At 44.1% G+C, this 14519-nt stretch overlaps 1 protein-coding gene across 1 annotated transcript in view; it reads left to right on the top strand.

The window, feature by feature from the left end:
* Positions 1-14519, top strand: part of LOC147261439 (protein unc-13 homolog A) — a 35856-nt gene that overhangs the window by 17986 nt on the left and 3351 nt on the right. Inside the window, exons 17-41 of the mRNA XM_086203445.1 lie at positions 601-828; positions 918-1059; positions 1189-1358; positions 1525-1640; positions 2875-3038; positions 3137-3290; positions 3505-3573; positions 3814-3903; positions 4292-4426; positions 5247-5374; positions 5659-5744; positions 5848-5974; positions 6053-6149; positions 7961-8104; positions 8196-8273; positions 9625-9702; positions 9789-9877; positions 9970-10113; positions 10271-10394; positions 10985-11041; positions 11144-11224; positions 12472-12619; positions 13027-13083; positions 13563-13649; positions 13736-13892. Of these exons, the coding sequence (XP_086059571.1) occupies positions 601-828; positions 918-1059; positions 1189-1358; positions 1525-1640; positions 2875-3038; positions 3137-3290; positions 3505-3573; positions 3814-3903; positions 4292-4426; positions 5247-5374; positions 5659-5744; positions 5848-5974; positions 6053-6149; positions 7961-8104; positions 8196-8273; positions 9625-9702; positions 9789-9877; positions 9970-10113; positions 10271-10394; positions 10985-11041; positions 11144-11224; positions 12472-12619; positions 13027-13083; positions 13563-13649; positions 13736-13892 (2950 nt within the window). The remainder of the gene's footprint in view (positions 1-600; positions 829-917; positions 1060-1188; positions 1359-1524; positions 1641-2874; positions 3039-3136; positions 3291-3504; positions 3574-3813; positions 3904-4291; positions 4427-5246; positions 5375-5658; positions 5745-5847; positions 5975-6052; positions 6150-7960; positions 8105-8195; positions 8274-9624; positions 9703-9788; positions 9878-9969; positions 10114-10270; positions 10395-10984; positions 11042-11143; positions 11225-12471; positions 12620-13026; positions 13084-13562; positions 13650-13735; positions 13893-14519) is intronic.

A 14519-nucleotide genomic window follows, 5' to 3' on the forward strand; every position in this document is an offset into this window, starting at 1 on the left:
TTTGTTAAAGACTGAAGCAGATAAAACTGAAGGCTGAAAAAGTGCGTATGAAAAGTTTTGTGCATTAGTTCATATCATGTGTGTGGCCCACGACGTGCAAAACACACGCTGTCTATGTCTTCCAACACAAACCCAGCACTCCACACAAATGTATACCCATTTCAGCTCCTGGTTTGTATCTTTCTGTCCAATTGACATTCCATTATTCTTGTCCTCCACTCATTCTCACATTCTCCTCCCTCCTCCATTTATCTCCTGAGTAATGCGCTGTCATACCGACATGGAGCCTCTTGCATTCATATGGCTTTGTCTAATTCTTTAGGTGGCTTCTCCAATTCACATACTGATTTAGGAGTCAGTCTCTGCATGAGTCATCACCCTCAAAGAGTCTCGTAATGTCTAAAGCATTTGTTTGGCTTCTTTTTCCTGACCTGATGAGCGGCAGTTGTGGTACTGGGATACCATTTTCTCTGTTATCTGTAGTTTATTTTAACTTTGCACTAAGTTTTGAAGAGAAAGTTTACATGGGAACCTAAAGAGGAATATGTTTGACACTCTTAGTCTTCCGACATCCCTCCTCTTACCCATCTGTCTCTGAAGGGGCTGCGGAGAAGAGCTCAAAGCACGGGGCGGAGGATCGAACGCAGAACATCATCATGGTTCTAAAAGACCGAATGAAGATCCGGGAGAGAAACAAACCAGAGATCTTCGAGCTTATCCAGGAAGTGTTCGCTCTCGACAAATCAACACACGCTACACACATGAAACAGATAAAGCAGAGTGTCCTGGATGGGACGTCCAAGTGGTCGGCAAAGATCAGCATCACTGGTGAGATGAATACTGAGCACACACCCAGATAGTTGAGCAGTTAAATATATCTGAGTGTGCTTCATTGTTTCTCTGCCTCGTGTACATAGTGGTATGTGCCCAGGGCCTGCAGGCTAAAGACAAAACTGGATCCAGTGACCCGTATGTCACAGTCCAAGTGGGAAAGACCAAGAAGAGAACCAAGACCATCTATGGCAACCTCAACCCAGTCTGGGAGGAGAACTTCCACTTGTGAGTGACATTTCCTGTTCCTATTTAGAACAATCCTCTCGTGTCACCCTGGATCATTTCTTCCTCCGGCTTCTAGATTTTACAAATCTAGCTTCTCAATTTTATACTGACATTTTCTGTCTTGTCCAGCGAATGCCACAACTCTTCTGACCGCATCAAGGTTCGTGTGTGGGATGAAGATGACGACATCAAGTCTCGTGTGAAACAGAGGTTCAAACGTGAGAGCGATGACTTTCTCGGACAAACCATCATTGAAGTCCGCACCCTGAGCGGCGAGATGGACGTTTGGTACAATCTGGGTGAGTTTGCAAGTGAGAGGGGAAAAAAAGGCAAAGGGGAGACGGATGAGAGGAGACTAACAGAGATAACGAAACAAGAAGCAAATAATTGAAGTCCTTGTCTGTTCTAGATAGAAGAGATTTCAGCCGACTAAGGAGGCACTTATATCTCCCTTTCATCTGACAGACAAGCGAACGGATAAGTCGGCTGTGTCGGGAGCCATCCGGATGCACATCAGTGTGGAGATCAAGGGAGAGGAGACGGTGGCTCCTTATCACGTCCAGTACACCTGTCTACATGAGGTCAGGCTCGCTCCGGCATCTGGAACAAGTCTTTCACATAGTGCTCTTGTGTTTGCACTTGAACCGAAACATTAAATATGCAAGAGGCAGCTGCTAATCTAGTCATCATAATACAGGATTACCCATGAACTCAAATGGTTTTCTGTTGATCAAAATGTTCTTTATTGTTGCAGCAGTTTAAACGTCATCATCATTCGTCATAACTGAGTAGAATAACGGAACCATACTAGATGTGTGGCAGGAGGATATAAGGGCTGGACACGGACAGAGTGGCCCTCATTTATCTGATGAATGTCCGACAGGAAATGGTTGATGTTGGGCGTACCATCATCCCAACACAAATCCCGTGTCAGGTCTGAGATGACGGACACACATTTCAGCTCAGCTTGATGTGACGGCGCAGCAGAGTGGACTGGACCACTCGACGCTCATCTAAGAGCACGCAGCCACGTATTCATTTGAAAACAGATAATTGAAAATGTAGAAGGAAGGAATCATCTCTTCGTTGAGCTGCTTTACATTTGGGGAGTATATTTATCATGTGATAAACTGCAACAGAGCAGGAGAGCTGCAACAGGCTGCTGCAGGACAGATGGCTGTCTGGACCAGCAGGAGGAACTTTACTGTACATGCTGGAGAACTTTAGAGACCGTTGGGTTTTGTGAAATATGTAAGAAAAATATTTTGCTAAACAGGACATTCCAAAATGCTCTGTGGTGCCTCTGTGTCTCTGTGATTATCTAAACATTGTTAATCAATGATGATCATTACTAATCAATTAAATGTTAAGGTTTTCATTGGTGACAGGAACCTTCAACATATAGCAGGGATTTAATGCAATCAACGTATCCCGACCCTCTTTCATTTCACTTTTCATTGTGTCACATAAAGCCGGTATATTCAGTTGATCAGGTGAGGTGAAGGTTTCACTCTCCAGGGCAGAGAGGTCAATGACCGGTGAAGTGTATGCCATTATCAGTGAGGTACGACCGGTTTAATAAATCACACGTGACTGCGGAAGTGATTCCTACTCTCAGATGTACGCAGGATTCTATGCTTGAGTGAGGAATGAGGCCCATTGTCTCTTATGAGATAATTTTATAGAAAATTATACGATGTAAAACACAGCTATTCCCAAGTTCATGCTTGGTCATATTACTAAAAGCATCGTTCTTTAGACTAGTTTGTATTTAGGCTGCATGCTCACATGTCCCCGTCTTGTCTTTATGTTCAGCATCTGTTCCAGTACACCACAGAGGAGCAGAACGGTGGTGTCGTTAGGATCCCTGATGCCAAAGGGGACGATGCCTGGAAGGTGTATTTTGAAGAGACGGCTCAGGAGATAGTGGATGAGTTTGCCATGCGATACGGAGTGGAGTCCATCTACCAGGCTATGACGTCAGTCTTCCTCGTGCTTCTCAGGAAGTCAGAAAAAAATGTGTTGCTATAAAGCTGCAAATGTACTAAATGTTCTTTTTGCCACTTGCATCCAACAGCCACTTTGCCTGCCTGTCATCTAAGTACATGTGCCCGGGAGTGCCGGCTGTGATGAGCACTCTGCTTGCCAACATCAACGCTTACTACGCCCACACCACCCAGTCCTCCAACAATGTTTCTGCCTCGGACAGATTTGCCGCATCAAACTTTGGCGTGAGTCCCTGGAACACGTTTCCTCCCGTCTACGTTAACCCAACTGAATTCAGGAAGTGTCCTTAAACTCTGGAGAAGATCATGTTGCCTTTAAACACTCCCTCCAAGAGTGTAAATGAAAGGCCCTGCCCACCTCTCCAAACATTTGTGTAGCTAAATGATCAGTCAGCTGTGGTGTGTGGATTATTCTCTTCTTGTGTCTTGTCTTGTTTAGAAGGAGAGGTTTGTCAAACTTCTAGATCAGCTGCACAACTCCCTGAGGATCGACCTGTCCATGTACCGGGTACGGAGTGCTACTCTCAAATGTAGCAAGTGTTGGATGATTAGATTCTTCATTACATGCTCATACAATCTGATGAGTTCTCATCAGCCTCCCGCGAGCCACATTTGTACGAGCTCTTTCTGTGTGCACGCATGACAGTAATGTGATCATTTGGATACGTTTCATTGGTCTTGATACAACAATTCATGGTTTTTTTTTTATATTTTATTTCTCAGTGGGTTTTTGCTAATGTACTTTCAGAATAATTTCCCTGCCAGCAGTCCTGAAAGACTCCAAGATCTCAAGTCTACTGTCGACCTGCTGACGAGCATCACTTTCTTCAGGATGAAGGTAAGAATTCCTGAAATAAATGAGTTTTCTCTGTTTTCTTGTCTTTGTTCCAAACCTAAAAAGACAGAGTGCAAGTTTCTAGCACTCTCTCTGAAATAGCCTGAGGTCTAAAGAGAGAATCAGCTCAACATTACCTTATCCAAACAGAAGCTTTTTTCATGGAACTGTGTGTGTGTGTGTGTGTGTGTGTGTGTGTGTGTGTGTGTGTGTGTGTGTGTGTGTAATAGAGAGGCAGTTATTGTTGGTGCAATTTGTGTAGCTCATTGAGCTCATGGTTGAATTCCTACTGAGATATGAGATGAACCCCTGCTGTGTTTTTATTTGTCTGAAAGCATTTTACAGTGTTTTGGATGAAACCAGATGGTGTGTGTGTAACGTGTGTGTGCAGGTCCAGGAGCTGCAGAGCCCCCCCAGGGCCAGCCAAGTAGTGAAGGACTGTGTAAAAGCCTGTCTCAACTCCACGTATGAGTACATTTTTAACAACTGCCACGACCTCTACAACAGGGAATACCAGACAGATCCTGTAAGTCTGTGTGTGTGTGTGTGTGTGTGTGTGTCTTGATTTTTCATGTAGCCTCATTCTTAGCATTAGTTAAATGGTTGTGTTTTGTGTTAAATGTTTATAGTTTTATTCTCAAATGGTTCACCTTTAAGTTTGTTTAGTTTAAAAAAAAATCCACAGAACTATAAACCTGAAAGTGAAACTTCAAGCACAGACCAAGATGGGTTTTTTTCTCCTCCCGCGTCACTTCTTTGTTACTCCAGAATGGAGAAACAGTTAGCATGTATATTTAGCCAGTCGCTAATGGTGTCTGACAGCTAACAGCAGCATCATTGCCCAAAAGCATTTGCTTACAAACTTTAAAGTCCATCATCCAGTATCATCCACATCTTCTTTATCCATCTGTCTACTCAGTAATCCACAAACACTTTGATTTGAGCTAAAAACAAATAAACTTCAACTGGCACATTCAGTTGAGCTAACTTGCACTTGTCTGCACTCCTTCATGCTAGCACTGAATGGAAGCTCTTAGTCTGTGTTTTTAACTCAAATCAAAGTATCTGTGGATTACTGAGTCACAGATGGATAAAGAGGAGTTTTTAAACTGTTTTTGGATAATTTTCCTGATGTTAGAAGTTAGAGGCCAGGAGGCATCCTTAGCTTCAAGCTAAATATACGTGGCTGGCTCTTCCTGCATTCTGGAGTGACAAAGAAATGATGCAGGTGGGGAAAAACATATTTGTTAGCACAAGACATGTATTTGTGAGTACTTGAAAAGCAAAATACACTTTTTGGCTGAAGTATCATTTAGGTGTGATCCCATGAACCTCTCTGTCACCAGTCTAAGGCGGTCCCTCCAGATGAGCAGGGCCCCAGCGTGAAAAACCTGGACTTCTGGTCGAAACTCATCACTCTCATCGTGTCCATCATAGAGGAAGACAAAAACTCGTACACTCCCTGCCTTAATCAGTACGTCTGCACTCGCGGAAAGGCTCAGAGATATAAAGGGGAAGCTACTTCAAATCAGGCTGTAGCTTTTTGTGATTTGATAGAGGAAAAAATAAAAAGCAGTTAAACAAACCTGTCACAAGATGTCTCTGATATGGATAATGATAGATTAATGACAATGAGCTAACTGGATTTGTTTGGAGTTTCTTGCTCAGTCCATATTTAGAAATACAGAACCACTGAAGGAGTTGCTGGGAACTCAACCAGGCTAAACCTGTTCCTGTTCACACCGCTGCCTCTCATAGGTTTCCCCAGGAGCTGAACGTGGGCAAGATAAGTGCAGAGGTCATGTGGAACATGTTTGCCCAAGATATGAAGTATGCCATGGAAGGTCAGTTCCTGTGTCGTGATACTGTGTTGAGATGATCAGAGGTGTTATGGATCAGGTCTAGGAAGGCTTATGAATGACACTTTTCTCTCTCTTTGATATTCAGAGCATGAGAAGCATCGCCTGTGTAAAAGTGCAGATTATATGAATTTACACTTCAAGGTGAAGTGGCTGTATAATGAATATTGCAAGGAGCTGCCCACTTTTCAGAAGCATGTACCTGAATATCCAGCGTGAGTATTTTCTGGACAGCATCCACTCATGGTTGCTGACTCAGACTCATGTTGCTTTGCTCTTTCTTTCCTTCACAGATGGTTTGAGCCATTCGTCATCATGTGGTTGGATGAAAATGAGGAAGTGTCGAGAGATTTCCTACATGGAGCCTTGGAGAGAGACAAAAAAGATGGGGTAAGGACTTTCTCACATCCCTGCAAGTGCTGAGAAGAAGAAACACGTTTTACAGAAAAACAAAAAACCCAGATGATATCGATATTTGTTTAAAACAGCCTAATAAGGACTGAATATTAGAAATACAAGAAACCTCCCAATGAAGTCAAAGCACAGAGAACAAGCATCAAACCATTAACACGGACGCTATTACCATTAAATAAAGGAACTCAGGGAGTGAGGAAATGCTGTCGCAAGAAATTACAATAAGGAAGCTCAAGCTACAGGATTTAAATAACCTGATCAATTAATAAAACCATGAATAAAAGAAATAAATAACTACATAGAAATGCTTCAATTAAAATGACTGTGCTAAAAGGAGTAACAGGATATACATTTAACTGAGTAAAAGCTGCATTACGAGCGCAAGTGAGTAAAAAAAGTTGAGTGACGAGCATAAGAACTCAGTACAAGAAGGGCTGTTGTCTTGCTACCAAGGACAGCCTGCACCAAATATCTGGTTGATCATCTCACCGAGAGACTCCTCACGTCACCAAACCAACAGAAGTTGAACATGAAATGATTCACTCGTCAGTGAGACCACACAGGCACGCTCACGGTAACATCCCCTGAGCTCCCTCTGCAAAATTAGCATCCCAGATTGTCAGTTTTCCCTAGACACATCTATTCCCTCTCCTCTCTGCAGGGTTCTTCAATGTGCGGGAAAGCCACAATTGCAAGAACCTGATTGTAATTTAGCAGCGATGTTCTCTGTCCTGACTGTGGCAACCAGCATTTCTGATTCAGTAGATCCCATCCTCGATGAGTAGATCCCTGCTGCATGGAGTGGCTAAGTTAAACTTATTATATTATAATAATTGCAAAGCATGCACATTAAAGTGAAGAGCGCCTCAAATAATCCCAGGAAGAGCTCCTACCCGAACAGTTTTTGAAAAAGACTGAATCTTATTTTACAAACAACAACTGTCTTTATGTGCTGCAATTTTTTTTCAAAGCCGCTTAAGTTTTTGAAAGCTGGTCACGTAAGACTAAAGTTCCATCGAAACTCAACAATCAAATACTGTTGAGGCAGCAATAAAATATGAAAGCTTAATTTTGCCTCCACCACCAACATCACCACCTTAAAAAATGTATTCATGCATTTCTCATGCTAATTCAGATAGTTCACGTCTGACTCAGCACATTCCAGGCTGGAAAGAGCAGGTTGAAGACGTCAAGGCAATCAATAATCACTCAGTACCACAGGCGAACGGAAAAAAAATCTCACTGCAGAGAGATGCAGATGCTACAGCTCACACACTCACACACACAGATATATATATATATATATATATATTTATATATCTGTGTGTGTGTTCCACACACTGACTCACTGTGTGTTGCTCACACCTACACATCCACACACAAGGAGGTCAATACGCAGCAGCTGAAGATAGTCCCGTCTCATACGTCAGAAATCCTTTGGGTCCAATTACTGTCGCCCAAGGCTGCGTCTGCCTCCCTGTGTCAGCGAAACAGCCGTCCCTCGGCCCCGTCACATACCAGGACACTCCTCACTGGTGGGATAATGGCTGGACTCTTAATGAGGGCCCTGCTCCCCATGATGGCCCTCTGATCATATCCATGACTCTTACATAAGCAGAGGAATCCCCTCTCAAATCTTAATGCAGGCCCATGCAGATGTGTGGAATATGACGGTGGGTCAGTTTTTATTGTTGGTGATCTGTTACTTGATGAGCTGCAGCACCAAAAATGAGTCCAGTCCTCTCATAGCTCTCCCTTCATTCTTGTTCTTTCCTCTGGTTCTACAGTTCCAGGTCACTTCAGAGCACGCTTTGTTCTCCTGCTCAGTGGTGGACGTGTTCTCCCAGCTCAATCAGAGCTTTGAAATCATCCGCAAACTGGAGTGTCCCGACCCTCAGATCGTCGGCAACTACATGAAGAGATTCGCCAAGGTAACATTCACCTCCTGGCGGTCTCAGAGGAAACCTTAGCTTTCACTTCCTCCTCATGCACTTGTTCTATTCCTCTGTCCCCCTCGCCTAGACCATCGGCAATGTCCTGCTCTCTTACGCTGACATCATAGCAAAGGAGTTTCCCAATCATGTCAAGAAGGAGAAAGTGGTAAGTAGAGAGATATAAAAGAAAAGCAAGTGGGACTTTCTGTCAGGACAATAAAGAGCGTTTTTTTTTTTTTATTAAAATCCTTTGTGGTCTATCAAGACCTCATTTTATGAACTACGTATTTCAGTGCACATGTTCAGTTTAATTCATTACAACACAACAAACCACTCTTTAGCCTAATAGCCGTGTCCAGTTTGCAGCGTTTCAAAGTGAATTAGGGCTGTGTAATTAGCTGAATGTGGTGTAGGCTAGTGGGAGAGTCGTGGGCTGCACTCCCAGGAGCTCCAGAGGAGGATTAATTACTGAAAACCTCCAGCTTCTCCTGTCCTGCATGACAAAGGGTTTTTGCTAAAGAAGCAATAAGAAAATTGAGGACAAACCTTGTCTGATTACAGTAAAGTGCTTTGCTGGTGTCTGACTGGAGCAGTTGTCATTTTCTCATCCCACATTGTTTAACTGGGAAGTGTAGCTCCGCCTCTCTGAGGCGATCAGGTCAGATGCAGGGCGGCGTGTTTCTTCAGATGACCAACAGATAGCAGGTTAAACCCAGTGTTTTCTTGCAATTTAAAGAGTGCACCTACACACTCGCGCTCCACTTGCTGCAGACACACAGCAGCAAAAACATGTGAAAGATCTAAACTAAAACATAAAAATGTGAGCGTTCATTATTGGTGAACCTCACAGAGCTGTGGTGGGTCCCTGCTGCTCCCCCTCTTAGACGCAGCAGCTCTTCCTCATTCATGATTTGACCAAAGCTTGACAGGTAATTTATTTGTGTTTTGTACAGATTTTTCTTTGATTATTGACTTCAAAGATCAGAGAGGCGGCGTTCAGAGGTTGTAACCTTCTCAAGCGCCCAGTCACGTCCCTAAATGCTGCAAATACCGCTGGACAGTTAACCAGCAAATTGTAGCTAGAAACTTGACAGCACAGAGGAACTAAAGCACCGAGGAAACTCTCAGGGGGGAACAGAGTTACACGTCAACCCCCTGAAATATTTTTATGCTCACCAGCAAGAAACGAGTCCCTCGTCAGCTGTTTTTTTCATACTCAACATATTGTTATGTAGGCGACTCTGAGAGGGTGATGTCACACTGACTGTTCCATCCATGTTGCATCCAAACTGACACTAATGAATAATTTAAACACTAAAGTCAAGCTCTGTGCGCCTCGAGCTGGACTTCACAGCCAAGCTCTGAATTGTTTAAAGAATCTGATGGCTTGGATACATCCTTAAAACCTCTTGTGCAATGTGTGTTAGACCTCTCACCTAAGATTACTTAAACAGGGCCCAATGTGTGTGTGTGTGTGTGTGTGTGTGTGTGTTTGATTGTGTTCTTCCTGTCTGCAGCCGTGCATCATCATCAATAACATCCAGCAGCTTAGAGTTCAGTTGGAGAAGATGTTTGAGGCCATGGGAGGCAAAGACGTGAGTGTACTGTGAGCTCTGGTAGTGCTGCTATGATGTGGTCAGTGGGTTATAACCCCCCCTCCCCCCTCCCCATCTTCCCTCAGCTCAACGTGGAGGCCAGTGACTTCCTCAAGGAACTTCAGAACAAACTCAACAGCGTCATGGACGACCTCAGCCGCATCTTCGCTGTCAGGTGGGCATGTCTACTTGTCTCCTTGCTGTTACAAGGAGATGCCGCTGCCAGTTTCTGTGGCTTATAGCTGGCTGTTCATCTTTGTGCTGCAGTTTCCAGCCCCAGATTGAAGACAATGTGAGGCAGATGGGTGATATCCTGGCCCAGGTCAAAGGTCAGACTGTACCGGCGAATGGCAGCGTGGTTCAGGAGGCAGACAACGTCCTCCAGCCCATCATGGACTTCCTGGACAGCAAGTGAGTAGTGAGGAATCAAATACAAATGTAGCATCAAGTTAAAGTATTCTTATTACCAATCTAAATCATAAATTCACATTCAGAGGAAAAGCTCTGGACCACAAATGGCCTGTGTTGCTTCTGCACCTTTGTCAGTTGAGATCTGTTTTCGTTTTAGCTTGTCGCTGTTCGCTAAGATCTGTGAGAAGACGGTTCTGAAGAGAGTGCTGAAGGAGCTGTGGAAGCTGGTGATGAACACCATGGAGAAGACTATCGTTCTCCCAACGCTCACTGACCAGACGGTAGGTCACCAGCACAGTTCACATCGTGTCTGCTTCTATTTTCAGTGCTCCGTTGTGATTGACCGACTCGCTCACCATCATCCCATCACTCTCTCTCCCTTCTTTCCTTAGGTTATTGTAAGTATGTGTGTGTGTGCGTGTGTGTATGCATACGTTCGCATCTTCAGAGAGCAGAGGGAGCCTCAGCACCACCTTTGGTAGCCTTTTGTCAGTCGTGTTCTTCCTCTCTCTCTCTCTCCTAGATCTCAACACAGAGCACAAGTACCCACAAGTCCCTGCAGTACTGACCGAGTTTACACCCTTCCACTTCAAACCTCCTCTCTCTCTCTCTCTCTCTCTCTCTCTCTTTCCCTCCCTCCCTCTTAAACAACGTGTTTATTCTGAGTTTTGCTTTAAGAGCGATGATGACATTGAGTGTTTCACCCGTTTCCCCTCCACTCTTGAGGCAGATGTTGTCTTATCCGACTGTGTCCTCTCACCACGTCTCCAGAACTCACTGATCACTCTGCAGACGTCTCCCTCACCTGCACACGTCTCGCACACACGCCCTCCACTCTGTTCTTACCAGTATGTTTGTCTCCCCGTGGCAGGGCACGCAGATGATCTTCAATGCTGCTAAGGAACTCGGACAACTTTCAAAGCTCAAGGTGATGAAATACATGTTCCCCAAAAACTAGATATTGCTCTAATGAGACCGATCGGTAGGAATGGAAATATAAACTGAGTGTATGTTGTTGGCTGTCCTGCAGGAACACATGGGCCGAGAGGAGGCCAAAGCTCTGACTCCTAAACAGTGTGCGGTGATTGAGTTGGCGCTGGACACCATCAAGGTGCGACAACTGTGTTACAGACAGCGCAGCAAGCAAAATCAATCATATTGACGCCGACAGCAGCAGACATGAAGACATGATTTTACACACTAGTTTAACCAAGTTTAGTGAAGAATTCTGGTTCAGGTGCACAAACCCTGTGCGCAGGCCTGAGCATGCAGCAATACCACATTCCTGTTACAATCACTTTTCTGTCTCACAAATAACAGCGAGACAATAATTCAAATATCGTTCATCCCCACATACCAGTGTGGCTTTCATCAAAACCTTCCTTATAGTTGGTATGGTTTGCTTTGTTGTTTGGTTTTACCAAATTGAATCTCGTCTATTCAAGTATTTCATTGTTGTTGTTTTTTTTATCATTGTTTCATTCCCTTTTATTTCTGTAGTTTTTCAGTTTTCATTTTTGCAATGTTACTGTTGATGCAGTTTTGTGTGGGAGAGTCGCTTCTATCACTGTAGCAGCTGATGGGGATGCAAACAAACAGACAGACAGACAGACAGAAGGAGCCTGAACCTCATCCTCTGGATGTTCATCCCATGCTTTCACTGCACAAAGCTTGAAGAGGTTTTTTTCTCCTTCAGAGTGACGAATGAATGGGAATAATTTGAAGGACCTGCCTCTTAACTCGTACCGATTATTCCTCATTTAATCTTGCGGACTTTCTTAGCCCTCAATTTAGTCTTACAGACAGGAAGCATTGGGCTGATGGCTATATGGAACTGCTTCTGACGTCTATCCTGTATTTTTTGCAAGAGGTACCCAGTCAATGTCAGGGAGTTACACACAGCTCCATTTCCTGTCTGTAAGACTACATTGAGGGCTAAAATAAACCCCAGTATTGCGTCAGAACAACGTCTGTGCAGAACATTTCATGAATGAAGCAAAATATGTTACACAAGTTCCACTGCTAAGTCAAAGATGAACCACTAGACAGAAGGGAGAGAGCAGTGTTGATTAGCAACTACGTTATCGTTAACATTTGGGTTAAATTAATTGATTATCAGGTCAGTGCTCCTCCATTCCTCCTCTCTTTTGCTGCAGCATCCATTTTTTTTTGGGGGGGGGGTTCACACTGGTAGTTTGGGTTAGGATGAAACATTGTTTAAGACAGATTAATATTTTGGGTCTGGTTTTAGATTCATACCCTCCTTCCTTTAAAGGCTGACGAGGTGACTGTCAGTCTTCCTGCCCGTCTGCTTGCCATCTACCTCTCAACACGTGTCTCCTCATATATTTTACGCAGCAATACTTCCATGCTGGCGGCGTGGGCCTGAAGAAAACCTTCTTGGAGAAGAGCCCAGACCTGCAGTCTCTGCGATACGCCTTGTCTCTCTACACACAAGCCACAGACAAACTCATCAGGAAGTTTGTCCTCTCACAGAACGCTCAGGGTACGAAACACACACACACACACACACACACACACACACACACGCACGCACGCACGCACGCACGCACGCACGCATGCAATTATACACAAAACTCTCAAGTAAAGAGCTTTTCTTATTGTTGCTACAGTGTATGGAATTAAGTAGGATTATGGGATTAAATGTACAACTTCCACAGTGTTGGAGAAGACGTCTCATTTAGTTCTTCACTGAGTTGAATACAGCGTGTCCACGGATGGATTTTAGATCAGAAAATGATAATAAAATACATTTCATGATCATCTCACTTCACTTTTTAAGACGCATAGAGGATACCACGTACTCTTAAATACTTAGTTTGTGTGAATGTTGGAGTGCCGAACGTCCTCTTTGTGATCCACTTGCGCTGACCTTCATCTGTCTTGTCTCAGTCCACGGAGGGAAGGGGATCCGGTACACGGCAAATGAAGACACGCCACCAGAGAAACGTAGGTGTCAGAAATGTTACGTAAAAAGCTGCATGTCCCTTAGAGTCACTGGACTTGACACAGAGGCTCCTCTTCCTCTTCCTCTGTGTTAAATAGTTCTATGAGTGAGAGTTGGTGTTTGTAACTTCCACCAGGTCTCATAGAGCCGAGCAGGCGAGAGATCAAGTGGTGATAAAAGGCAGCAGCCCTTTACAAACTTTTGCTGCAGTTTGTGTTCTTTTTCTTTTCATTTGAGTGTTGATAGAATCGAGTGGGAATTAGCAGCCATTACTGATCTACTCTTGGCCATTTTCTCATTATTAGAGCTGGCATTAAAGCTGCTTTACCCAGCCAAGTCCTGCTCATCTGATTATAACAGAGACCCAGTGTGTGTGTGTGTGTGTGTGTGTGTGTGTGTGTGTGTGTGTGTGGGTTCCGCTTGTTCAAATTTCTGCTGATGTATCTGAATGGTGTATCTCAAGTGAAGTGTGTGTCTACAGCATGTGGGGTGGATGCAGTGGGAGAGGTGGTCATGCACGTGGACATCTTACCTCAGCCTAACGGAGAACACAAGATCAGCGTCAAAGGTAAAGACCAGCACAGACTGCCACGACTCACGCCTCCTCCTACCTTCCTTCCGTCCGTGCTGACTGAGCTGACTCTCCTCCTCCAGTTGTGGCTGCTAACGACCTGAAGTGGAAGGCTCAGGGTTTCCGGCCCTTCGTGGAGGTCTACATCATCGGCCCTCATCTCAGTGACAAGAAAAGAAAATTTGCAACCAAATCCAAGAACAACAGCTGGTCCCCTAAATTCAATGAGAGCTTCCAGTAGTGAGTATCTAACTTTTTTAAACATCCAGTATGTCAGCTGTGAGCCAGCAGGGGGCAGCACATGACCAGAAAGTGTCCGCCTCTCTAGCGAGGAGACGCTAACTTCCTTAGCATAAGCTGAGGGTGAATGAGAGTGAGTTCGCTTGTGCTACGCCGACTTATTTTAATGTTGCTGGAAAAAGTGCAGAGCAAAATTCAGAATTTTGCTTCAGGTGTTTGTTTTTTTTCTTTTCTTTTTTTTGAAAAAAATAAAAGAAGAGTAGATGTGCAAAACAGGAGGTAGCATCTCCTAATTCTTAAATGCTCACGTGTGGTGAATCTTTATGTCATGTGACCGACCAGCTGTTTCTGTCGCCATCGTCCTCGTTCAGTCTATTGGGTCTGAAGCATTTGATGTAAACAGCTCTAACTCACGTTTTCTTCCTCTGCAACATTTATAAAATCTTCATTAATTTGCTTGAATTTGAATGGAAAGATGGTTGTCGACTCACTGTTGCCCCTTGAGGAACAAAGTGGTTTTACGAATCAAGACAGAGCAGCATTGACTTGTTTGGGCCTCACAAATCAACCCTTTAATGGCCAGTTTAGACCAAAGATTCAGGACCAGTTGAGTTGAGAGTGGCGACT

This window comes from Aulostomus chinensis, chromosome 5, assembly GCF_037954235.1.
Source record: "Aulostomus chinensis isolate RoL2024-O1b breed Wild chromosome 5, RoL_Achi_v1.0, whole genome shotgun sequence".
In the NCBI taxonomy this organism is placed as follows: Eukaryota; Metazoa; Chordata; class Actinopteri; order Syngnathiformes; family Aulostomidae; genus Aulostomus; species Aulostomus chinensis.